The following is a 27,937-nucleotide window of genomic DNA, read 5'->3' as shown; positions in this document are numbered from 1 at the left end:
GGCTGAGATTTTGTAATTAATTCTGATTGTGAGGAATAAACCTTTGCAGTTTGATTGCCATGTTTGATAAGTAGTGACTTACCATTATGACCTCTCAGCTTACCAGCACCTTTCCATTCTCTATGACCCTGTCTCTTTAGAGCTACTTGTCAATGGTAGGCTCACAATAGGACATGGTGACGTCCTCTGATAGTTTTTACAAATTTCATCCTGCTTGCTAATCATAGGCTCGTATATTCTTCATCAGCCACACCTGCATCCTTTAGCAGGGTTTTTAATCTTTGACCAGTAGGGTGAGCAAATTGTCCTTGTAAGTTTAAGACAATTTGCTTTTTTTCTCTTGATTCTTATCATCTGATACCATTAATACTTGTCCAACACTCTGACGAAAAACATTAGGTTTCGTTAAGGGGAGACAATAATGTTATGATTGGGTAAACTGCAGATTTACTGATTTTCTAAAAACAATTGCCTTATGTTCCGTGTCAAGTTTCATTTGTGCCTTTTTAATAAGACAAGAGCAAAGGTATCTTACTAGAGACTATATTAGTACTGAGGAAGTGGCTTATTCCAGCTATTTTACATGGAATTACAAGTCTCTTTAGTGACCTCAATATGTTGTCACCACCAAACTTGAAGCAAGTAGTACTTCTATACTCCTTAAACTTGAGTTGATTGTCACGACTTAGTGAATCAGGACAACATTTTAACCAATCTGTTCCATGCATTTTGACAGTATAAGAACTATCTAGAACAACACAGTTAAATGTATTAGTGACGGTCTCATTCATCACAAGAATAAAACTCCTTGTACCTAGTACCAAATGGTTGGGATTCATCATTATTTTCATCTGCCTCAAAATTCTCTGTCATTTCAAGGGCCCTGCCTCTTCTCTTTAGGCAGTTCATCGCATAATTAAACTTTGAGTCATACTTGAAGCACCTATTAACTGTTCCTTGGGCATTCCTGGGATTCATTTGTCTATTATTGCTGTTCCAATTCTGTCTTCTGCTGTAATAGCCAGATCTGCTCAAGGTGCTTCCATCGTATTCCGCCTGTCTATAACCCTTTCATTGTACTGACCCCTACATCTGGTATCTGGACCGTTTTGAAATCCGGCAATCATTGAGTCCTCTGTTCTTCTTTAACTGTAGAATGTCCCATTTGTTCCACAAAAGCTGCAGAAAATGACAGTTTCCCCAGGAATTTTTTTTCAAGGCAGCAGACATCTGATCCAACAGCCAGTCTCAGTCTCGCAGTCTCTCTCTTCTCTTCTCCCAACCCCCCACCCCTGCCCACGCCCAAGAATTGAACATCAGTTAGAACCAGGAGTCTGTCCATATGTGACCCCTTTGTGCGATCCAGCAATTTAAATGCTGGAACTGAACCAGGAACCTCTAAATTGAATTTTCTCAATCTCTTATGCAGTCTGTTAAAATCCTCCATTGAATAACCATCTGTTTTCTGAAATCTATTCAAGTCTGACCATACCTCATAGGCATTTAATAGACCATCTTGTAAATTCACTAACTCTGATAGAAGATCCAAACCTTCGCAGTATCCAACTGACAGGTATCGAGATCACAAAACACTTGATTTCTGATTGTACTTTTTGTATGAAGCAACAATGCCATACCTTGTTTCCTCTTCGGTAAGGACGTAACCCATGTGGACATATCTAGTTAATTCCTCCAATGGTCATATGGTTCAGACTCTAAGAACATTGGAGGGTAATCATATCCTGACAGTTTACGCTTGCTTTCTGCTATTTCTCACAGTGGCCATCACAGTTATTCCTGAAGTTTTTTTTTAAGCTTCCAACCATCACCTTTAGGCAACCATTCTGTTACCATGTTGTATCTCAAAAAGCCAGTTGGTGAAGCATGATACTGGAGCAGACTTGCGTTTATTTAGAGTGAAACATTAGAAGCATACGCCCTCTAACTCAACAAATTTCAGTCAGTGTGTCTTTGTATGTGCGCAAGTGAAACCCCAATTAATGCTCCCCACCTGCATATAATTAAACACAATTGATATACAATTAACATTGCATGCATGCACACTTGCTTTCATTCAATGAATAGTACTTTTCAATCTCTTTCAAAAATGCTATTCAGTTTCTCCCCCTGCCCCAGTGTACATTGTGTACAAGAGTTCTTCTTTATCAATGCATACAATTTTTTTCTAAATCACATCAAGCTTGTGTTTTTAAAAATATTTCCGAAATAAGCATACTTTAACAAAATTGTAAATTAGATGGTGCCTAGAAGGTGCTTTCCTTTGAGTTGTTTGATAAAATGTGCTACAGCAACACTGAATCATCTTGTTCCTTCACTTTATTCTCCAGGACTTGTTGGAAATACACATATTTTACATATGCTAAGATTACTTTATTCACCAGATTATTGTTACTTTTAATGCTTGCAATCACTATGGATTCCAATCCTGCAATGTTGAAGTATCAAATGTCTCTGAGATTACATTGTACATTTCACTTTAGATAACTGTCAATATAACTATGGCAGTTACAATACCTCCATTGTATGGAGGTTCAAATGCAAACAGCTTACTTTTGAAAGGCAAAAAGTTAGATGGATCTTGGTTGCAACATTTGACCTATTGGGCCAGGGTGAGGGACTGGAAAAATTGTTTAAAATATCCTGGGTAGCTTTTCCTACCTGTCAATATTTCAGCCAATTAGCACGGTTAATTGAACAGATAATGATTCTTTAAAGCCAAACAGAAAAGTTGAAAGTTTTAAGCAGCATCTTTAAGGAGGAAAGAGGTAGAGGGTTAGGGAGGGAATTCCAGAGCTTTAGGCATAGGCAGTTGAAGGCAAAGCCATCAGTGGCACAGCAATTAAAATCTGGGGTGCTTAGGAGTCCAGAATTAGACAAGCACAGATATCTCGGAGGGTCGTGGGTCTAGAAGAGGTTACAGAGATAGGGAAGGGTGAGGCCATGAGAGAATTTGAAAACTAGGATGAGGACTTTAAAATTCAGGCGTTGCTTGACTTGGAGCCAGTGTAGGTCAGTGAGCACAGAGGTGATGGGTGAATAGGGCTTAGTACTAGATACTTTGGTTATCTGGTTTATTTAGACATTTAATTTGGGAGACAGTTGGTTGGATAAATATTCAACTTGTATATTGTAATCAACTCCACAAATAAGGAGCCAATTGTTTTCTAGCAGCCTTACTATTTCACTAATTTCAGGTCGTCAAATAATACTGCAGAACAAAATGACACGTTGCAGACCACCACAGTTCCCATTACAACCATCACTACTCCAGTACTGGTTCCACCAACTCCGCCAAAACCTATACTGCCTCTGCAGACAGGGGCTGAAGCACAACAAGAAGAACAGTCAAGTGGAATGACTATATTCTTTAGTCTGCTTATATTAGGTATGTCACTGCAAAAGACTAACCTGTTCTGAATTTTCATTTCAGATTTTTTTCTCCAGTCGTAATCATGAAACTGACCCTGAACTGGCCATTTTTTTCCAGCTCACAAACTAATCCTGAAACAAATGCTGATATTTCGTAACAAAGCTCCTCAGCTATTGGAGCAATTTTATTTCTATGAATATATCATTATTAAATGTTTTCTTTGAACTGATGTAGTCCTATTCTCATCTATTTTCCCCTTTTAAATAGTTATGATCCAGAATAGTTTACTGCAATGGACAAAATTATATGTACTGAAAATTATATCAGTGCATGAGTGACATTTACTTTTTCTCAAGCTGCATTCTTCAGTTACAGAAGCGAATAACTTTTCAAAAATGCTTCATATTTAGAAGCTTATTTATAAATGCTGTTTTTTTCTGGCTGATCAAATGCTAGAACTGTAAAAATTGTTGCATTGGCTTCATACCTGTAACCATTCTTTTTGTTGCATGATTTAAAGTAACTTTTCATCTCTGTGTCAGCTGTGGTACCGTTGGTAGCGCTCTTACCTGTGTCACAAGGTCGGGGTTCAAGTCTCACTCCAGAACTTGAGCACAGCCATCTAGGCTGACACTCACTGCAGTACTGAGAGAGTGCTGTGCCCGAGGTGCCGTCTTTCGGATGAGATGGTAAACCAAAGGCCCCATCTGTGCTCTAAGTGGATGTGAAAGATCCCATGGCACTATTTCGAAGAGCAAGGGAATTATCCCTGGTATTCTGGCCAACATTTATCCCTCAATCAACATCACCAGAAACAATATCTCGTCAGTATCACATTACTGTTTGTGATAGTTTGCTGTGCGCAAAATGGGCTGCCACATTTCCTACATTACAACAGTGACTACACTTCAAAAGTACTTCATTGGCTGTAAAGTGCTTTGGGATGCTTGTTGGTGCTATATAAATGTAGGTCTTTAATTTTGTAATCCTAATTCTTATCCATATTCAAGCCTGAAATGGAGCAGTGATTTTTGCCCATTACAATAATATATTCTGTAGCATAACTGTATATTTGACAGTTTATTTTGTGTTTCAGTAATGGTCCTGATGTTTTTTTGGCCTTGGGTCCTTGCCAATATTAATTTAGAGGCATAGCAATTCAAGCAAAATGCCAAACTAGTTATTGAAATAACATTAATTAAATGTCATAATTATGTGCCACATGTTTACATAATGTAATCTGTGACAGTTGCTGAATGCCATTTGCTAGGTGTGTTAACAGTGTTTGCTGAAAGATACTGCAGTTATTGAACAGTCTGTTGACTGTTTAGTCCCAGATGCAAAGATGCGTGAGTAAGTCAAGTAATGCTTGTTCACAGATATTTGCAAAAGTAAGGCATTGCCAGATGCTTCCATTTTAAGGATTATTGAAATATGTACTTTGTTATAGCCTGCAGGCTGTGGGCTGAATTTTACCAGCCACTCGACATGTGGGTCGTGGCTGGGGGCCCATAAAATTCTGCGGGGAGAGGCCTGCCTCGACCCCCAACATCAAGAAGGGCCCACCACATATTAACAGTGGCGGGGGGACCTTAGTACGCCCCCCCCCCCCCCCCCCCTGCTGCTTGGCGGCAGGGCCTTCATCTAAATGAACATAAATAAGATGCAGATGAACTTACCTGCTGGCAGTGGCCGTCTCACACTGATCGCAACTCACGCGCCTTCGGAACTCCGAGGCGAAACACTGGTGGCGAGGGCGGAGGAATAACATTATCAGGGCAGGAGGGGTGGGGGAGCAGGGAATACACTTTTTATTGGCTGTGGGGTTGGTGGGCCGGGAATAAAGTTAATTTTGGAGCGATAGGCCCAAAAACAAAAATGGGGAAGTGGTGGGAAAGGTCCTCCAGCTTTAATTTTTTAATTGCAAATTTAAACACTGTACTTTTAAAGATTAAAATTTTTTTCAAGGGCTTGAAGCCCTTTAAAAATGGTGCTGGCGCCTGCCCGGTGGCACCGGACGCCATTGCCGGAGATGCGGTGACTGCCCCCGATGACATCATGGGGCAGCCGCCCTGCCCGTCCATTTAAATCAGCCCCCGCGTGTAATATTGCGGGGGCTGTGCGGCGCGCTTCTGTGTCGGAAGGCCGCCGCTTTCATAGCACGCTGATAAAATTCAGCCCTATGTATCTAGCTATGTTAGGACTGTACCAAATTTAGGATAATGCCTGTTGCATACTTTTCCTTTTGGTTTACGTTTTTTTGGTTTCTATTCTAAGTTTAGTAAAATTTCCTTGGCAAATTTTGAGACTAGTTTTGAAAAATCATAATTAACTGTGTTTAACACTTGATAGTGCTATATTTGTGGCACGTATTCCTCTCTCCAGTTATGTTCTGCATACTTGTTCTGCTATTTGGTGGTTGTGTGCATCTAGTCAGAAAGAAATGTTCATATCTACAAATTTGAAAAATTAGTATAATCTAAAATTTTCACCATTTTAATATTTAGTGTAGTCTGAGAGGCTGCTTTCAAGCAGAGAACAATATTTGAACTTTTTGCAAGTTGATGCACTGAAAATTGGGTTTTAAAAATTCTGAGATCAATTTATTAAAAAGTAATACGTTACGTAGAAAGTAGAATTGGACTTTTGCCTTGAAAGATTTTTTACTCGTGAGACATCATGAGATTGACAGATGTATTATTCCTTTTGAATAAAGTAATATTCAGAACTATATTTTTTCCCCTGTAGCTTTGTAACAATATTATTTATGCATAACTTTATTTTATTTTCATTTAACAGCTATTTGCATCATATTGGTGCGGCTGCTGATCAAATATAAACTGCATTTTCTGCCAGAAAGTGTGGCAGTTGTGTCATTAGGTAAGTGAGCTGTTATTTTTCTTTAATGCATTGAACCAGATCATCTTTATTTTGTAGTGGAATGGTATGTTTGTGGCTACAGGCAGCATTTTTAGTATAAGCTGCTCTCCAGTCTGAAATTTCATAGTATTCTGCAGGATGTATTTGGTATTCGCAGTTCTTAACTTGGGCATTTCTAAATTGGGATCCATGCCATTTTGACACACCAAGTTCCACTTACTCTTTGAAGCCATACTCTCTCAGTGCCCGTGTGCGACCAGTGTAATTGGAGCATCTTCCCAATACAAAACAGTGGGTTTTCATGTAAAATAGCCTAGCTTCATTATGGCCTAACCCCTTTCTCAAGTTTTTGAAATGGTATTAAAAGGTGAATAAACAATGCTTCACAGTGGAACTCGAGATCTGGTTCATCCCCACCCCCCCCCCCCCCCCCCCACCCCCCACCCATTATCCAGCCCCTTTCGTTGTACAGAAGTGAAATATTGCAGATGCTGGAAATTTGAAATAAAAGCAAAATGCTGGAATTGCACACCAGGTCAGGCAGTATCTGTGGAGAGAGAAACAGAGTTAATGTCAAGACAAAAGGCTGATGACCTGCCTTTTGTTATACTAGTTTGAAATCCAGTGTGATTGCCATATCAGTTGGCAGTGGAATTTCACTTGCACCCCCATGCCCACATAATCCAAAGTCCAGGCAAGCAGGAGACCAGAGCACTGGCCTCTGAATGCAGAGCTGACATCCAGCAAGTTACTAGTATCCGGTGTGAGTAGGATGGTGACCACCATCACCCCCCCGCCGCCCCCCCCTCCCCCCCCACCTCCCATCGCAGTCCTTTGGGTTAGGCTATCAAGCTGTACATATGAAAAGGAGACTTCACCAAAAGAAAATCATGATCTGCTGGATGTAAAAACAATGCAAGAAATGAGTTGTCTCATGCTGCTAGCCATGGAACGTAGAATAAGAATTGACATGCTTGTGTGAAGTCTGGACATGTCTCATTTTAGGCACCTTGAACCCTCTGTTCATCGATCCGTAATGCTGATTTTAAGGTGCAGTATATCTTCTTTGGCCTCCTTATCTCGAGAGACAAGCGCCTGGAGGTGGTCAGTGGTGTGTGGATATATTTTGTCCACTACTATCATAAAATCCATTGATTTGTGGACATAAAATCAACAGGGAGGACAGTAATGTTCTCTGAAAGGAATTTTCAGTTCTCTGATTTAAATGATAGAATTGCAGCACCTTCAGTGTGGCTGACCTCCTTAGTGGTGCTCGGAAAATAAACTATATTTAAAATAAGCATAACAAAACTTGAGAATTGCTGAAAATAGAGACATGTTGTCTAAGCTTTTTGTCTTACACTCATCAGGACAATACTCAAGAATAACCAATGTAAGGGAAAACAACAACACATACTGCATGAGAAGAGAGTGCTGGTTGGTTGGCAAGTGAACTCTGATAAAGGCGTTGCCATGGAGAATGCACCAGTTTGTGGTGACTGACTGTTAACTGCCAAGCTTTGTTTGAAATTAAAACCAGGCATCTTGACTCTGGTCAAGGCATTGACCTGAGGAATGAACCAGCGAATGGCTGTCACTTGTTCAGCTGAAACAGGCGCAATGCATGTACATGTTCTTTCTGTCTGCAAAAAACAGGGCCCTGTGTATTAATATATGTAGTTTCCAGTACGTGCAAATGCGCCACACTGCAATCCCTGCTGACAATCTTAAATTGGTTATCAGCATAATTCTGAGCAGACTGCGGATTATTTAGCAAATGTTGTCCAGTCGTGGAATCACATCTAATGTTGAACACTGTGTTTTGAGTTTTGCAAGCACGGGCTGATTGGGTCTGGCCTGTATCTTGTCCATTGCGAACAGCAGAAGGGACATGCTGTCTGATACGACCCACCCGTCTTTGGGTCATATGGCCTATATACCTAGCATCAATGCTAATCTCTACCAATCAGAGTTCACTTGCCAACCATTCAGCAGTCTGTTCTCATGCAGTATAAGTTGTTGTTTTCCCTTACATTGGTTATTCTTGCGTATTGTCCTGATGAGTGCAAGATGAAAAGCTTAGACAACATGTCTCTATTTTCAGCAATTCTCAAGTTCTGCACTACCAAACATAACAAAGCTAGACAATCTAACAGTGTTTATTTTGCCAAGAAATACCAACTCCCTCCCCATTTTTCTTCACTTTTATGATTTGAAATGCTCAAATTTCAGTAGTATTATATGATGAGAGCGTGGGATTGTTAGGAAGGAAAGGAAAAAGGATCATCAGTGTAAGTTTATTTTTCCCATTGGTTTGCTGCCAAAATGTTGGTACTTGAAAGATGTTATAATCAAGCAATGAGAAGGGCATGATTGGTGATAATCTAACTACTCCTTTAAGCAAAGTATCTTTTGTAAACTTTGCTCAATGTGCACCAGCCGAAATTTGTTCTCAAACAAAATGCTTTGCTTCACAATTACAATAAACTTCCATCTGCTTTTCAAAAGTTGAAGGTTTTATGAGTTGGAGTCCTATACTGCCATTGTGAGCTGAGCAGTCTTTGCATTTCACAAGCTGATTGTTCTTAAATGTGAGAGATGCTGTTGTTTTGAGGTAAAAAATGTTATGGAGGAATTGCAGGGGAATGACAAAGTGGATAATTCTTGCGAAGAGCCAGCACAGGCAGACCAAATTGTCTACTCTATTGTAAAATTCTTTGTATACCTTAATTTCAATTTCTATGGTTTTATGTAATACCTGGCCGAAATCACCATTTAACACAATTGATAAGGAATTCGTGCAATGGCACAAATATATCTTTGCTTACACTTCTGAAGTTATACAGCACTGGGCAGCACTGTCAAAAGAGGAAGGAAGTGGGGGTTGTCTTAATTTCATCTGAAATCCAGGCTGGTTTATGATGGCTATGGCACTTGAAAATGAACTGTTAGATCAAAAGTTTAAGGTTTTAGAAAGCATGAATTGAATATAAGTATATTGCATTTGGTTTCATTATTTAGCACTGCTCCTTTGGAAACTAGGCGAGAGAAGAGGTGTTTTAATTTGTTGTAGATTCTGTGTCCAGTTTAGAACCAACTTAATTTTTTGAGAGGGCATTCATCTAACAGGATTGTGTTTGAATTGATGACTATGTATTTTTACTATTTTTTTCTATTTTCCCTCAGGAATTTTAATGGGAGCTGTGATTAAAATTATAGAATCACAACACTGGGCTAACTGGAAGGTAGGTTTTCAGCTGTTATGTGACAGAACAAAAAGCATCAAAGTGGATGATAATGATTTCCATAGCATGAAAATCATATCACAATCTTTTTCAGGTTGGAATTGATCTTTTTTATCTATCTACTTCCTCCACCACCACCCCAGCCACAACTCCAAACCTGGAAATCTTCAACCAGCAACTATGCCATCATTAACCAGCAAATTGTTCAAACAATTTTGTTGTAACTACTTCCTGTCAAAATTTGGGTGGAACCGTACATCACTGAAAGGCCAAATTTATTTAGTCTTTCATGATAACTCAAACCTCTGACACTAGAAATCACCCTCTTCTCTGAAGTGCTTCCAGCCCTCAAATGTCACCTTTGTGTCTTGATAACTGAACTTATATATAGTACTCGAGGTGTGCTCTAATTAGTGCATTGTACAGTTTCAGCATAACTTCTGTTTATTTGTACTGTACTGCTTTTGTTCTATAGTTCAGCATTCTGTATACTTAACTGATTGCTCTGGTTAGGCCGCATCCAGGGTCCTGCATTTAGTTCTGGGATCTTTCAGCATTGGAGGGAGTGCAGTGCAGATTCACCAGGGCTAAAAGGCTTAAATTATGAGGATGCATTGCATAAACAAGGCTTGAATGCCCTCACGTATCGTAGATTTAAGGGGTTATATAATCAAGGTGTTTACAATGATTGAAGGATTTGATAGGGTAGATGGGGAGAAACTATTTCCTCTGGTGGGGGAGAAGAACAAGGGGGCATAATCTTAAAATTAGAGCTAAGCTGTTCAGGGATGATGTCAAGAACTACTTAGGGCGGCACAGTGGCGCAGTGGTTAGCACTGCAGCCTCACAGCTCCAGCGACCCGGGTTCAATTCTGGGTACTGCCTGTGTGGAGTTTGCAACTTCTCCCTGTGTCTGCATGGGTTTCCTCCGGGTGCTCCGGTTTCCTCCCACAAGCCAAAAGACTTGCAGGTTGGTAGGTAAATTGGCCATTATAAATTGCCCCTAGTATAGGTAGGTGGTAGGGAAATATTGGGACAGGTGGGGATGTGGTAGGAATATGGAATTAGTGTAGGATTAGTATAAATGGATGGTCGATGGTCGGCACAGACTCGGTGGGCCGAAGGGCCTGTTTCAATGCTGTATCTCTAAAACTAAAAAAACAAAAGGTAATGGAAATGTAGAACACTCTCCCTCAAAAAGCTGTTGAGACTAGGTTAATTAAAAATTTCAATTTGAAATTGATAAATCTTTGGGCAAGGGTATTAAGGAAAATGGAACCAAGACATGTTATGCTAAGATGCAGATCAGCTATGATCTAATTGAGTGGCCAAACAAGCTCAAAGGGCTGATTGGTCTACTCATGTTCCTAGTGCTGCTCTGCAGTTCTTGGACATGTTGACTTTTGAGTCTTGTAAGACCCCCTCGATGTTTCAATTTCACCCTTAACTATTTGAGTCCTATTCTTGGAACATGTTTATCATTTTTCCTTTGTGAGAACTTTCCTGAGAAGCATCCACCTTGATCAATCAGTAGTCACGGTATTGCTGCTGAGCTTTGATTGGGCTGCACTGTCAGTCATTCAGTCAGACAGGTTGTGCACAAGGTCACCTGTTAAAGGTGCTTATTATTGGATATGTAGCAGTGGGCAGACCTATGTCACCGGCTGCTTCAAATCTAATGTGGGGAAATAAGGGGCAAATTTTTTTTTTTATTATCATGGAAATAACAAAAGAAATATTGCACAGGTGAGAAGAATACAGAAAATAAAGAATTTGTAATGATTTTATTTCTCTGCTGCCTACTGCCAAAATTTACGCACACTTCATTGAGTGAAATATTCAAAGTTTAACATTTCTCTGAAACTGATTGCCCCATCTTTACATAAGTTCAATTTCAGAAACTTGTACAAGCAAGATTTTAGAACTGCACAAATTATAGAGTACAAAATGCTAATCTCCATGAAGTCATTTTTTTCAATGATGGTACAGAAATAGTGTAAGGATAGTTCAGCTAATTATTAGGTTTCAGTAAAGTCTATACTGGAACCTATTTTGAGTGATCTATAATAATTAATATGGTATATGGCACCAAAGATAACCACTTATACAAGGTGTTTTCATACAGAGCACAGAAACCAAAAATACACTTTTGACTATTCCTGATACCCTTCATTGTGCCTCGGATCCCAAGTCTTCATCTTGATGGGCCATCAGCTTGCTATGCAATTTCCCTTTGGCCACACTGGCTTTTTGAATGATTTGCTTGCCTCACTGCTTCTGCCTCATGCTGCTTGTGTTTCTTCCCTGCTGTCCATTTAACTTTTCACAACAAATGTAAAGATCACTGGCACTGTATATAGGTCTCAGGAGCCACTATCCAGAAATGCTTGATCTGCCAAGGGAGCACATGGTCACTCTTGTGGACGTTTCCATTTGATGGCTGTGGGTTAGAAAAGTAAATAGCGTCCTAGCATAGCATCATTACAGTGTGGAAGGAGGCCATTTGGCCCATCGAGTCCATGTGGCTCTCTGCAGAGCAATCTAATCAGATCTATTCCCCTGCTCTATCCCTGTGACCCTACAAGTTTATTTCCCTCAAATGTCCATCCAATTTCCCTTTTGAAATCATTCATTCCCTCTTTTTGCACCACCCTCATAGTCAGCGACTTCCTCACATTTCTCCAGATTGAACTCCATTTGCCACTTCTCTGCCCACTCGATCAGTCTGTTGATGTCTTCCTAGAGTCTACAGCTTTCTTCCTCAGTATCAACCACTCAGCCAGTTTTTGTATAATCTGCAAACTTCTTAATCATGCCCTCTACGTTTAAATATAAATCATTGATATATACCATGAGCAGCACAGGACTCAGCACTGAGGCCTGCGGAACCCAAGAAAGCAAGAAATAGGAGCAGGGGTGGACCATATGGCCCATTGACCCTGCTCCGCCATTCAAAATGATCATTGCTGACCTTGGGGTTCAACTTCACTTTCCTCCCACTCGCCATATCCATTGATTCCCTGAGAGACCAAAAATCTGTCTATCTCGGCATTAAATGTAGCCAATTACAGAGCATCCACAACCCTCTGGGGTCGAGAATTCCAAAGATTCACAATCCTTTGAGGAAATTAATTTCTGCTCATCTCAGTCCTAAATGATCGACCCCTTATCCTGAGACTGTGCCCCCGTGTTTTAGATTCCCCGACCAGTGGAACCAATCTCAGTGTCTACCCTATCCAGCCCCTTCGGAATCTTGTATGTTTCAATGAGATCGCCTCTCATTCTTCTAAACTATAGGCCCAATTTACTCAGCCTCTCATCATGGGACAACCACATCATCCCAGGGACCAATTTAGCGAACCTTCGCTGTACTGCCTCTAATGCAAGTATACACTCTATTAAATGTGGCGATCAAAACTGCACACAGTACTCCCAGATGTAGTCTCACCAAAACCCGGTGCAATTATCGCTAGACTTCCTTATTCCTGTACTCCAATCCCCTTGCAAGAAAGACCGACATGCCATTTGCCTTCCTAATTGCTTGCTGTACCTGCATGCAAACTTTCTGCATTCCTTGTACAAGCATACCTCAGTCTCTTTGAACATCAACACTTACAAGTTTCATACCATTTAAAAAATATTCTGATTTTAGATTCTTAAAACTGAATAACTTCACACTTCCCTACATTATATTCCATCTGCCATCTTGTTGCCCACTTACTTAACTTGTCTAGATCTCTTTGCAGTCTCTCTGTCCTCCCCACAGCTTACCTTTCCACCTACCTTTGTATCATCAGCAAACTTAGATATATTACACACTGATCTGTACTAATGCTTTGTCTTTCAACACACCATTAACATATTGTTTGCCTTTTCTCCGTGACCTTTTGGTCAGCTATGTGGCCTGGTCCAATCTGCACCTTCTCCTTTGTTATCTCTTGCCCCACCCCCACCTCACTTGTTTATAATCTGTGACTTTTCTAATATTTGTCAGTTCCGAAGAAGGGTCACTGACCCGAAACGTTAACTCTGCTTCTCTTTCCACAGGTGCTGCCAGACCTGCTGAGTGATTCCAACATTTCTTGTTTTTGTTTCAGATTTCCAGCATCCGCAGTATTTTGCTTTTATTGTTGTATTAGATATATTACTCTTGATGCGGTGCCCCCTGAGAGGTGGTCCCCTCATCAGCCTCTTCGACTGCCTCAGCCCTTTCACAATACCCTTGCATGCTGGATGAGGCCACCAAATGGGATGCAGGTGGCATGCACTCCAAGCATCTCTGCACCATCAGCAACTCTAAGCGGTCAGTGTTACAGAGAATGTCACGCTTTCTGTGCATGTCAGTGCACTGTTCCTGCATCCAGTCAGTGGTGCTGCATTTGGCTCTCTAAGAGGATGGCCACTATTTTTCAATGGAGGAACTCGAGCACTCAAAACCTGAGTCATCACAGAGCATATGCACTGCATGGAATCCTCTATTGTCTGCCCGTGGCTCCTCAATGCCTCGAGGATCTCCCTGCCTGTGTGGGACACCTGAGGCCCAGCATCTCTGCCCAGTGGAGCATGGCTGTGTATGTCCTCGAGGGGGACTGCCCACAGCTGACTCTGCCTCCCTCTCTTCAGTCGTGAGGTGTGGTTCATCCAGTGCTCCCCGTTCTAAGCTCAATTGAGGCCCAACTGAGGTGAATGTGTCTGCTGATGTAAGGTGCAGAAGAATGATGTGACAGTGCTGCCTCAGGGACATCTCTCCCCGCTGCGGAGGTCAGCAATGACAGGGCTAGTACATTCTGCTCCCCCTTGACGACTGACCCTGTGGGAAACACAAGAAGGTGGTAATGAGAACTCTGGCTACTCTGCAGAACCAACCCAACAAATGACAGTGATTCTAAAGTCACAGTACGAATTGGGCAGTAGTGACCTGCATGCTGTTCACCTGCAGATTGAGCTGTAAAATGCCCCTGTTCTTGACGACCCCCATTTCACCATTGCCCATGGCTTAACACAATGGCACCTTCGCAATCTCAAGCCCTGCTTCCTCCACAGGCATCACAGTGTGGAGCCGCAGCACACTGCTACAGTCCGAGATATCTTTCTGGAATTATGCGTTCTCTCTACTTAACTGACAATGCTAAGGACAGCTGTGGGCACTCAGTCTGCTCAGCTCATGTAAATGTTGGTTTATGCAGAGTTCAAGACCTGTCACCCAGATGTCACTTGCCACTCTCCTTCCTAGAACTGATCAAATCATTGAAGTGCTTTCTGCACTGCACTCACATCCTCCTTAGAACTCCCCAGCGGCTAACCTTTGTGGCCACCTCCATCCATGCCCTTTTGGCCTCTCTTGGAGGATTTCTTCTGGATTGAGGGAAGAGCACAGCTTGCCTCTGGGAGACTGTGTCCGTCAAAACCTCAAGGGAGGCATCTGAAAAGCATAGGGGTGCCAAGGGATTCCTGCCAGGCCATTGCTGGCCCTCTGAGCTCCCTTTTGCTCCATACCTTTAATCAGTGGCAAGCCCAGTCATGGCTGCCGTTTGCCTTTTAAAATGGTCTGATTCTAGGTCCTGCCTCCAGGTTGCTCATGGCGCCTCTATGGTTTTGCATTTGAAAGTTGTGTCTCCGGTAACTATTGTTCATTCTGATTGTTAAGGAGACACACTATTGCTTGCCCTGTTCAGAGATCCTGGATCCCCTATAGCAGGTACCATGGTGCTTTTGCTCTCGTAATCTCAAGTTCCAGTGCAAAAGCCCCCAAAGTCTGCTCAAAGTCTGGGAAGTCATGGGTGTTTTAACAAAAAAAAATGGTTTTATTCTTTCATGGGATGTGGGTGTCGGTGGCTAAGCCACCATTTATTGCCCATTCCTAATTGCCCTTGAGAAGGTGAGGGTGAGCTGCCTTCTTGAACTGCTGCAGTCCACGTGAGGTAGGTACAGCCCCAGTGCTGTTAGGAAGGGAGTTCCAGGATTTTGACCCAGCGACAGTGAAGGAATGGCGATGTAGTTCCAAGTCAGGATGGTGTGTGGCTTGGAGGGGAACTTGCAGGTGGTAGTGTTCCCAAACATTTGCTGGCCTTGTCCTTCTAGTTGGTAGAGGTCGCGGGTTTGGAAGGTGCTGTCTAAGGAGCCTTGGTGCGTTGCTGCAGTGCATCTTGTAGATGGTATACACTGCTGCCACTGTGCGTCGGTGGTGGAGGGAGTGAATGTTTTTGGATGGGGTGCCAATCAAATAAGTGGGCTGCTTTGTCCTGGATGGTGTCGAGCTTCTTGAGTGTTGCTGCACCCATCCAGGCAAGTGGAGAGTATTCCGTCACACTCCTGACTTGTGCCTTGTAGATGGTGGACAGGTTATTGGGAATCTGGAGATGAGTTACTCGTTGCAGCATTCCTAGCCTCTGACCTGCTCTTGTAGCCACGGTATTTATATGGCTATAATAAAAACAAGAAATGCTGGAAATACTCAGCAGGTCTGGCAGCATCTGTGGAGAGAGACGCAGAGTTAACGTTTCGGGACAGTGACCCTTCTTCGGAACATTCGAAGTTCCGAAGAAGGGTCACTGACCCGAAACGTTAACTCTACTTCTCTCTCCGCAGGTGCTGCCAGACCTGCTGAGTATTTCCAACATTTCTTGTTTTTATTTCAGATTTCCAGCATCCACGGTATTTTGCTTTTATTTATATGGCTACTCTAGTTCAGTTTCTGGTCAATGGTAGCCCCGAGGATGTTGATAGTGGGGGATTCAGTGATGGTAATGCTATTGAATGTCAAGGGGAGATGGTTAGATTCTCTCTTATTGGAGATGGTCATTGTCTGGCAGTTGTGTGGCGCGAATGTTACTTGCCACTTATCAGCCCAAGCCTAGATATTGTCCAGGTCTTGCTGCATTTCTACACTGACTGCTTCAGTATCTGAGGAGTCGCGAATGGTGCTGAACATTGTGCGAACATCCCCACTTTTGACCTTATGATTGAAGAAAGGTCATTGATGAAGCAGCTGAAGATGGTTGGGCCTAGGACACTACCCTGAGGAACTCCTGCAGTGATGTCCTGGAGCTCAGAAGATTGACCTCCAACAACTACAGCGATTGTCCTTTGTGCTACGTATGACTCCAACCAGTGGAGAGCTTTCCCCCTGATTCCCATTAACTTCAGTTTGCTAGGGCTCCTTGATGCTATACTTGGTCAAATGTTGCCTTGATGTCAAGGGCAGTCACTCTTACCTCGCCTCTTGAGTTCAGTTCTTTTGTCCGTGTTTGAACCAAGGCTGTAATGAGGTCAGGAGCTGAGTGACCCTGGCGGAACCCAAACTGAGCGTCACTGAGCAAGTTATTGCTAAGCTAGTGCTGCTTGATGGCACTTTTGACGCCTTACATCATTTGGCTGATGATTCAGAGTAGACAGATGGGGCAGTAATTGGCTGGGTTGGACTTGTCCTGCTTTTTGTGTACAGGACATACCTGGGCAATTTTCCACATTGCCGGGTAGATACCAGTGTTGTAGCTGCACTGGAACAGCTTGGCTAAGGGCACGGGAAGTTCTGGAGCACAGGTCTTCAGTACTATTGCCGGAATATTGTCAGGGCCCATAGCCTTTGCAGTATCCAGTGCCTTCGGTCGTTTCTTGATATCACGCGGAGTGAATCGCATTGGCTGAAGTCTGGCATGTGAAATGTTGGGGATTTCAGGAGGAGGCCAAGACGGATCATCAACTCGGCACTTCTGGCTGAAGATTGTTGCAAATGCTTCTGCCTTATCTTTCGCACTGATGTGTTGGGCTCCCCCTTCATTGAGGATGGGGATATTTGTGGAGCCACCTCCTCCAGTTTGTTTAATTCACAGCTGATTGTGGCAGGACTACAGAGCTTGGATCTGATCTGTTGGTTATGGGATCGCTTAGCTCTTTCTATCGCCTGCTACCTACGCAGTTTGGCACGCAGATAGTCCTGTGTTGTAGCTTCACCAGGTTGACACCTCATTTTGAGGTATGCCTGTTGCTGCTCTTGGCATGCCCTCCTGCACTTTTCATTGAACCAGGGTTGGTCCCCTGGCTTGATGGTCATGGTAGAGTGGGGGACATGCTGGACCATGAGGTCACAGATTGTGGTTGAGTACAATTCTGCTGCTGCTGATGGCCCACAGTGCCTCATGGATGCCCAGTTTTGTATTGCTAGATCTGTTTGAAATCTATCCCGTTTAGCACGGTGATAGTGCCACACAACACAATGGAGGGTATCCTCAATGTGAAGGTGGGACTTCGCCTCCACAAGGACTATGCGCTGGTCACTCATACCAATGCTGTCATGGACAGATGCATCTGCAGCAGGCAGATTGGTGAGGATGAGGTCAAGTATGTTTTTCCCTCTTGTTGGTTCCCTTACCACCTGCCGCAGACCCAGTCTAGTAGCTATGTCCTTTAGGACTCGGCCACCTCGGTCAGTAGTGGTGCTAGCGAGCCACTCTTGGTGATGGACATTGAAGTTCCCCACCCAGAGTATATTCTGCGCCCTTGCCACCCTCAGCGCTTCCTCCAAGTGGTGTTCAACATAGAGGAGTACTGACTCATCAGCTGAGGGAGGGTGGTCGGTGGTAATCAGCAGGAGGTTTCCTTGCCCATGTTTGCCCTGATGCCATGAGACTTCATGGGTTCCGGAGTCGATGTTGAGGACTCCCAGGGCAACTTCCTCCCTACTGTATACCACTGTGTTGCCACCTCTGCTGGGTCCGTCCTTTCGGTGGGACAGGACATACCCGGGGATAGCGATGGCAGTGTCTGGGACATTATCTGTAAGGTATGATTCTGTGAGTATGACTATGTCAGGCTGTTGCTTGACTAGTCTGTGGGACAGCTCTCCCAACTTTGGCACAAGCCCCCAGTGTTAATAAGGAGGACTTTGCAGGGTTGACAGGGCTGTGTTTGCCTTTGTCGTTTCTGGTGCCTCGGTCGATGCTGGGTGGTCCGTCCGGTTTCATTCCTTTTTATTGACTTCGTAGTGGTTAGATACAACTGAGTGGGTTGCTCGGCTATTTCACAGGGCATGTAAGAGTCATCCACATTGCTGTGGGTCTGGAGTCGCCCATTCCACCAGCCTTTCTATGTCCTCTTGAAGTCTATCAAAATCCCCTCACAGTTCACAATATTTCCAAGTTTTGTGTCACTGAAAATTTTGAAATTGTGCCCTGTACACCCATTAATACATAACAAGAAAAGCAGTAGTCCTAGCACTGACTGCCGGGGAATACCACCTTCCTCCAGTCCAAAAAAATAACCCTTTACCACTACTTTCTGTTTCCTGACTTAGCCAACTTCATATCCATGCTACCACTATTCCTTTTATTCCATGAGCCTCAACATTGCTAACAAGTCTATTATGTGGCACTTTTTCAAATGTCTTTTGGCAGTCCATAGGGGCGGCGCAGTGGTTAGCACCGCAGCCTCACAGCTCCAGGGACCCGGGTTCGATTCTGGGTACTGCCTGTGTGGAGTTTGCAAGTTCTCCCTGTGTCTGTGTGGGTTTTCCCTGGGTGCTCTGGTTTCCTCCCACAGCCAAAGACTTGCCGGTGATAGGTAAATTGGCCATTGTAAATTGCCCCTAGTGTAGGTAGGTGATAGGGAATAAGGGATTACTGTCGGGTTAGTATAAATGGGTGGTTGTTGGTCGGCACAGACTCGGTGGGCCGAAGGGCCTGTTTCAGTGCTGTATCTCTAAATAAAAAGTAGGCCAGACCAGGTAAGGACAGCAGATTTCCTTCCCTAAAGGACATTCGTGAACCAGATGGATTTTTACTACAATCGACAATGGTTTCATGGCCATCGTTAGACTAACTTTCTAATTCCAGAATTTTTATTAATTGAATTCAAATTCCACCTTCTGCTGTGGTGGGAGTCGAACCCATGTCCCCAGAGTAATACCGCCACGGCCTCCCCATGCGTCCTAGACGAACACAACTGCAGGAAGTGTCACCGGCTGTAGAAGCTTGAGCTCCGGGTTTCAGAACTCGAGCGGCGGCAGGAGTCACTTTTGTGCATCCACAGGGCCAAGAACTACATGGATAGCACGTTTAGGAAGGTCATCACACTGCAGGTTAGGAGCATGCAGACAGAGAGGGATTGGATAACCAGCAGGCAGTCTAAGCGAACCAGGCAGGTAGCGCGGGAGTCCCATGAGTCTATCATGCTTGCTAATTGGTTTTCCATTTTGGATACTGGTAAGGGCGATGGTTCCTCCGTGGAGTGCAGCCAGAGCAAAGTCCGTGGCACAGGAGGGGAGGAAGAAGAGTGGAAGGGCAGTAGTGTTAGGTGATTCGATAGTCAGGAGATCAGACAGGCGTTTCTGCAGCAGTAAACATGACTCCCAGGATGGTGTGTTGCCTCCATGGTGCCAGGGTCAAGGATGTCACAGAGCGGCTGCAGGAGATCCTTCTGGAGGAAGGTGAACAGCCAGAGGTCGTGGTCTACATTTGTACCAATGGCATAGGTCGGAAGAGGGATGAGATCCTGAAAGATTTTAGGGATTTAGGAAGGAGATTAAAAAACAAGACCTCAAAAGCAGTAATCTCAGGATTATTCCCAGTGCCAAGGGCTAGTGAGCATAGGAATAGGAGGGCTGATCGATTGATCTAATCTAATCTAATCTAATCTAACACATGGCTGGAGAATTGGTGTAGGAAGGAGGGCATCAGATTTGGTTCTGGGGCAGGTGGGGCCTGTACAAAATGGACGGGCTACACCTTAACAGGACCGGGACCAATATCCTTGCAGGATAGTGCTGTTGAGGAGGGTTTAAACTAACTTGTCGGGGATGGGAACCCAATGGGTAGCTCAAATTGGAAGGAAGTAAAGCTGGTAACAGGAAGTAGAAAAGTAGCAAGCAAAATTAGAAGGCAGGTGAAACAAAGGTGAGTATCAACAAGACTTGGAATGCAGAATAATGCCAAAAAGACAAGGTTAAGGGCACTCCACCTGAATGCATGCAGCATTTGCAACAAGGCAGATGATTTAAAGGCACAAAGAGAGGTAAATGGGTATGATCTAATTACCATTACAGAAATATAGCCACAGGATGACCAAGACAGGAACTGAATATTCAAGGATATTTGACATTTAGGAAGGACAGGCAAAAAGGAGGTGGCGTTGCACTGATAAGGGAGGATCTCCGATCGGAAAAACAAAATGTGGAATGTGTTTGGGTGGAGCTAAGAAACAGCAAGGGGCAGAAAACATTGGTAGGAGTTGTTTATTGACTACCAAACGGTAGTGTGGGGCATGGTATTGATCAGATTAGAGAAGCATGTAGCATGGATAATACAGTAATCATGGGTGAGTTCAATCTGCATATAGACTGGGTAAACCTAATGAGCACTAATGTTGTGGAGGACAAGTTTCTGGAGTTGTTAAGCATGGTTTTCTAGAGCAGTATGTTGAGGAACTGACTGGACAATTTTAGATCTAGAATAGACTATTTTAAATCTAGTATTATGTAATGAGAAAGGGCTAATTAATAACTTTGTTGTGAAAGAACCTTTAGGGATGAATGACTATAATATGATAGAATTTTACATTATGTTTGAAAATGAGGTAGTTCAATCTGAAGCCAGGGCATTAAATTTGAACAAAGGAAATTATAAAGGTGTGAGGGGTAAATTGGCTGAGGTGAATTGGGTAAATACATTAACAGTTGTGACAGTACATAGGCAATGGATAATCTTTAAAGAATTATTACATAGTTTACAGCAACGATACATTCCTTCAAAGCACAAAAACACAAAGTAAAGGCAGCCAACCGTGGCTAACGAAGGAAGTTAAGGATTGTATAAGATTAAAAGAAAAGGCTTATAAAGTTGCCAGAAATAGTAGTAAACCTGAGGATTGGGAGGATTTTTAGCATACAGCAAAGGAGGACCAAGAAACTGATAAGCAGAGAATAGAATATGAATGTAAACTAGCAAAAAAGTATAAAAACGGACAGTAAAAGCTTCTATAGGTACATAAAAAGGAAACGTTGGCTAAGACAAATGTGGGTCCATTGCAGGCAGAGTCAGCAGAATTTATAATGGGGAATAGAGAAATGACAGAGAAGCTAATTGATTACTTTGTGTCTGTCTTCACTGAGGAAGATACAAGAAATCTCCCAGAATTAGAGGTCCAAGGGACTAGGGAGAATGAGAAATTGAAGGAAATTAGTATTCGTAAGAAGGTTGTATTGGAGAAATTAATGGGGATGAAGGTTGATAAGTCCCCGGAACCTGATATTTTACATCCCAGAGTGTTGAAAGAGGTAGCTGTGGAGATAGTTGATGCATTGGTGATCATTTTCCAAAATTCTATGGATTCTGGAGCGGTTCCTGCAGATTGGAAGGTCACAAATGTCACCCCACTGTTTAAGAAGGGAGGGAGAGAGCAAACAGGGAACTGCAGACCTGTTAGTCTTTTATCAGTAGTTGGGAAAATGCTAGAATCTATTCTAAAGGATATGATAAATGGGCACTTGGATAATAATTGGTCTGATTGGGCATAGTCAATGTAGATTTATGAATGGGTAGTCATGTTTGAAGAACCTGTTGGAGTTTTTTGAGGATATTACTAATAGAATTGATCAGTGGACATAGTATACCTGGATTTTCAGAAGACTTTTGATAAAGTCCCCTGAGGAGGTTGGTTAGTCAAATTAAAACACATGGGATAGGAGGTAATATACTGGCCTGGATTAAGGATTGGTTAACAGGCAGAAAACAGAGTAGGAATAAACAGGCCATCCTTGCGTTGGAAGACTGTGTCTAGTGGGGTATCGCAAGGATCAGTATTTGGGCCCTAGCTGTTCACTATATATAACAATGATTTGGATGTGGTAACCAAATGTAATATTTCGAAGTTCACCGATGACACAAAACTAGGTGGGATTGTGCATTGGGGAAGATGCAAAATGGCTTCAAAGAGCTTTGGACAGACTTAGTGAGTGGGCAAGAACATGGCAGATGGAACCTAATGTGGAAAAATGTGAGGTTATCCACTTTGGTAGGAGGAACCGATGTGCAGAGTATTTTTGAAATGGTAAGAGATTAAAAAGTCCAGCTGGACAAAGGGACTTGGGTAATAAGTCCCTTATCAATAAGTCACTGAAAGCTAACATGCAGGTGCAGCAAGCAGTTAGGAAGGCTGTTATGTATATTAGCCTTGATCGTGAGAGGATTTGAGTACAGGAGTAGTGAAGTCTTGCTTCAATTGTATAGAACCTTATTCAGACCGCACCTGGAGTACTGTGTGCGGTTTTGGTCTCCTTACCTTAGGAAAGATATGATTGCCATGGTGGATGGGGTGTTCAGATAGAGGTAGTACCCTTGTATTTTCAGTCAGCTGCTTCCAATTTGTAAGATGGACTGGAATCACTGGTCCTCATCTACACCTAGTTCTCAGTGCTGGCTCCAAGCGCCACACCCCGGCACACCCTCTCAGCTGACAGGCGAAACATAGTGAGGTGAGAAATGATTAACCTTGCACCACCTGCGCGGATGTCTTAATTGATAAAGGTAACAGCCAGGGTGGAAGGATTCCAAGTGGCTCAAGTGACCATGTTCTAGACCAAAGACATGCCACACCATATTGTGTGGACTACCGTTCTTGGTATACCAGCTATGGATAAAATAGCAAGGGAAAGAGGGTCCCTTTGAGCTTTGGTCGGCAACCCACCTAGGAGGGAAACTCTGAATCCAAACCCACAGCTTGGAGACCTCGCTGCTGCCGACCTAGTTCACTGGATCACGACAGATGAGCTCCAGACTTAAAGGGTGGGGTCAGTCAGCGCACACTGTACTCCACCTTAAAGCACCAATGTGCAGGCAGGAAGGAAATCCACTCCCAACTACAAATAATGTGAAAGGGGCGAAAACGGCAGGTGCAAGATTGCACTGGTAGCCACATTTGCAATCATACATGCAGGCGACTCAGGATATTGTTCGTTTTGGTGATGACCTCGAGACGACATCACCCAGTAGCACCCTGAGTGACCAAGCAGCTTATTTGAAGGACAGCACTGCTTGCTCCTGAATTGGAGAGGGGCTTAGAAAGGGTGGCCTAAATGCTCGTCTCCCCACTACCCAGTTGGCTTGCCGCGATCAACGGGCATCTCTTAATGCAGTCAAACTATGCCGGAGAAGGAAACGTGAACTCCTAACCTCGCTTCGAAAGGTGGGGGGGGTGGTCGGAAAGGGAAGAAGAAAAATTCTGAAACTCACCTGCTGGAATGTGAGAACAATGCTCGATTCTGGTGACAACAGCTGCCCCCAACGACGCTCAGCCCTGGTGGCCCATGAGCTAGCCAGACTAGACATTGATACAGCAGCCCTGAGTGAGTTTTGCTTCTCGGAGCAAGGCAGCCTGACAGAACACAATTCTGGCTACACCCTCTATTGGTCAGGTATACCTCTAGGTGAACAACGCCTCTTTGGTGTTGGCTTCATGGTGAAGAAGATTATTGCCACTAATCTTTCAAGCCTGCCAGTTGGCCATTCTGAACGCATCCTGTCTCTGCACCTCTTCCTCCAAAACCAGCAGCCTGCAACTCTCATCAGCGTTTATGCTCCAACCCTGAAGGCTAACCCAGATCTCCGCAAACTCATCCAGAAAGCCTCTCCCAAAGACAAAATTGCCGTCCTTGGCAATTTCAGGGCCAGAGTGGGCTGTGACAACCTGGCATGGAAGGGAGTTCTTGGAAACCATGGATTTGCAAACCAATGAAAACGGACATTTACTCTTGGAAGTCTGTGCAAAATAGCAGCTGTCCGTAACCAACACCTTCTTTCAACAAAAAGATCGCTTCATGACCACATGGATACATCCCTGCTCTAAACACTGGCACCTGGTTGAGAGACTACATCTTGGTGCACCAGTGTGACCTAAAGGACTTCCTGCATACTAGAGTCATGCCCAATGCTGACTCTCATGTAGCCCACCAGCTTGTTCGCTCAAAGCTGAACATCCATTTCAAGCCTAACTCCAAGAACAGGCCTAGAGACAACCATCAAAGAAATTTCGAGTCAGCAACCTGCAAACTTCCTCTTACAGAGATAAATATCAAGTAATCTTACGGATTAGATGGGAACATCCTGATCTCACTGCTGATTCCACTGCAGAAGAACTCTGGGAACACATCAAAGCTGCAGTACTGAATACTTTCAATGAGATCATCGAACCCAGCACCAAGAAGAATAAGGACTGGTTTGATGAAAATGACAAGGAAATTCAAGATCTGCTAAAAATAAAAAGGTCAGTTCATCAGGCTCAGCCGGCGAGCAAAGAGAAAAAGACAGCCTCCTGTCAAGCATGCAGCACCCTTCAAAGTAAACCGAGGAACGTTCAACATGGTTGGTGGATCACACTTGCGGAAAAAACTCAACTGTTTGCTGATGCTGGCAACATAAGTTTCTATGAAGCACTAGAACCTGTCCATGGACCAGCACACCAAACACAATACCTCTTGAAGAGTGCCGATGGCAAGACCCTGCACACCAACAAGGAGTCAGTCCTGGATCGCTGGTCAGAGCATTTTGAAACACTCTTCAGCGCCAAGTGCACAGTGCATGATACTGCTATCAATCGCATCCAACAACAACCCGTCAAAGAAGAACTGGATAAGAGCCCAACTCTGGAGGAAACTCTGACCGCCATCAACCAGATGAAGAACAACAAAGCCCCCGGAGTTGATGGAATTCCACGCGAAGCCTTGAAGCATGGTGGCCCTGCCCTGTACACCAAGCTGCATGAGTTTTTCACGTCATGCTTGGAACAGGGCAGGATTCCACGAGATCTTTGTGATGCTGTTATAATTGCCTTGTACAAAAACAAAGGAGAAAAATCAGACTGCTCCAACTAGCATGGGATTGTCCTCCTATCTGTTGCTGGGAAGGTCCTGGCTAGAATACTTCTGAACAGGCTTGTGCCTATATTGCGGAAGAAAACCTCCCAGTGGGAGTGCAGTTTCAGAACAAACAGAGGCACCAGAGACATGGTATTTGCACTCAGACAATTACAAGAAAAGTGTCGTGAGTGAAACAAAGCCCTGTATGTCACTTTCGTAGACCTCACCAAGGGCATTTGATACTGTGAGCACAGATGGACTTTGGAAAAATCCTTGAAAAACTTACATGCCTACCCAGGTCCCTGGCCATGGTGAAGCAGTTTCATGAAAATCAGTGCGGACAAGTCAAGCAAAATGGCGACCTCTCAAGGCCCTTCCGAATCTCCAGTGGCGTGAAGCAGGGATGTGTGCTGTCCCTGATCTTATTCATCTTTTTCAGCATGATGCTGCAGCAGGCACCAGAAGACCTTTAAGGAGGGAGTTTACGTACGCTTCCAGACTGATGGCGGCCTATTCAACCTTGGGCGTCTTCAGGCTCGCACAAAGACACCAGAAAAACTCATCCGTGAACTTCTATTTGCTGATGACCGTGCTCTCCTAGACCACAGTCAATCAGACCTGCTGAGGTGGCGCAACTCTTCAGACTAAAAATCAGTTTAAAGAAAACTGAAGTCCTGCATCAGCCTGCGCCCTAAGAAGAATATAAACTACCAAGCATTGTCATCGAAGGAACTGAGCTGAATGCTGTCAAGCAAATTACTTATTTGTGGAGCGCCATCTCGTTTGAAGCCACCATGGACAAGGAAGTGGACAATAGGTTCTCTAAAGCAAACTGTACATTTGGCAGACTCTACAACTAAGTGTGAAGCAACCACAGCCTCCGAGCACAGACCAAACTCCAAGTGTACAAAGTCATAGCCCTCACCACCCTTCTGCCCTTGTGTATGGCACCAAGTCATGGGTCCTATACCGCCATGTACACAGCATCCTCAAGATCCACTGGCAGGACCGCATCACAAACCTTGAAGTCCTGGAAACAGCCAACATCACCAGCATCGAGGCCATCCTTCTGCAAAGCCAACTGCGTTGGGCGGGTCATGTTGCCCAAATGGACAACAGTCGCCTGCCCAAGATTGTGTTGTCTGGAGAGCTGCCCACTGGTAAAAGGAACAGAGGGGCCCCATGTAAACATTTCAGGGAGTCCCTGAAGTCCCTCTCTGTGTGCCACATCGACCATCGCCAGTGGGAAGCATAGGCCATAGATCGTGATGCTTGGAGATGCTACATCAGGAGGGCTACAGACACCTTTGAGACTTGGCGAAGAACCAGCATGCAAGAGAAAAGGAGGAGAAAGATAGATCCATTTGCCCCCAGCAGTGACTACACCTTCACTTGCACCTACTGTGGGAGAATCTGCTGGTCACACGTAGGCTTGACTAGCCACCTGTGGGCCTGCAACCAATAACGACAGCCTCCCCAAAATCTTTGTCCGCGAAGAAATGCCAAGAGAGATTGCCATAGAGAGAGTGCAACGAAGGTTCACCAGACACGTTCCCTGGAGGGTGGGACTGCCCTATGAAGCGCCATTAGAAACATAGAAAACATAGAAAATAGGAGCAGGCATAGGCCATTCGGCCCTTCGAGCCTGCTCTGCAATTCATTATGATCATGGCTGATCATCCAACTCAGTATCCTGTTCCTGCTTTCGCCCCATACCCTTTGATCCCTTTAGACCCAAGAGCTATATCTAACTCCTTCTTGAAAACACAATGTTTTGGCCTCAACTGCTTTATGTGGTAGCGAATTCCACAGGCTCACCACTCTCTGGGTGAAGAAATTTCTCCTCATCTCAGTCCTGAAAGGTTTACCCCATATCCTTACCCCTGGTTCTGGACTCTCCCATCATCGGGAACATCCTTCCTGCATCTACCCTGTCGAGCCCTGTTAGAATTTTCTAGGTTTCTATGAGATCCCCCCTCACTCTTCTGAACTCCAGCGAATATAATCACAAACGACTCAATCTCTCCTCATACGTCAGACCCACCATCCCAGGAATCAGTCTGGTAAACCTTCCCTGCACTCCCTCTATCTGAGGAAGGATGTTCTTGCTATAAGGAGACCAAAACTGCACATATTCCAGGTGTGGCCTCACCAAGGCCCTGTATAATTGCAGCAAGACAGCCCTGCTCCTGTACTCGAATCATCTTGCTATGAACCTGTTGAACCTGCATGCTTACCTTCAGCGACTGGTGTACGAGAACACCCAGGTCTCGCTGCATATTCCCCTCTCTCAGTTTATAGCCATTCAGATAATAGTGTGCCTTCCTGTTTTTTTGCTACCAAAGTGGATAACCTCACATTTATCTACATTATACTGCATCTGCCTTGCATTAGCCCACTCACTCAACCTGTCCAAATCACCCTGAAGCCCCTCTGCATCCTCCTCAGAACTCACCCTCCCACCCAGTTTTGTGTCATCTGCAAATTTGGAAATATTACATTTCGTTCCCTCATCTAAATCATTCATATATATTGTGAATAGCACCAATCCCTGCGGTACCCCACTAGTCACTGCCT

General features: G+C 43.9%; 1 protein-coding gene across 1 annotated transcript in view; it reads left to right on the top strand.

The window, feature by feature from the left end:
* slc9a8 (solute carrier family 9 member 8) overlaps positions 1-27,937 on the top strand; it is a 100,430-nt gene that overhangs the window by 14,520 nt on the left and 57,973 nt on the right. Inside the window, exons 2-4 of the mRNA XM_068048204.1 lie at positions 3,216-3,406; positions 6,191-6,271; positions 9,458-9,516. Coding sequence (XP_067904305.1) covers positions 3,216-3,406; positions 6,191-6,271; positions 9,458-9,516 — 331 coding nt within the window. The remainder of the gene's footprint in view (positions 1-3,215; positions 3,407-6,190; positions 6,272-9,457; positions 9,517-27,937) is intronic.

This window comes from Heterodontus francisci, chromosome 16, assembly GCF_036365525.1.
Source record: "Heterodontus francisci isolate sHetFra1 chromosome 16, sHetFra1.hap1, whole genome shotgun sequence".
In the NCBI taxonomy this organism is placed as follows: Eukaryota; Metazoa; Chordata; class Chondrichthyes; order Heterodontiformes; family Heterodontidae; genus Heterodontus; species Heterodontus francisci.
Note: the sequence above shows the minus strand (reverse complement) of the source record. Positions and strands in the feature narration are given on the sequence as shown.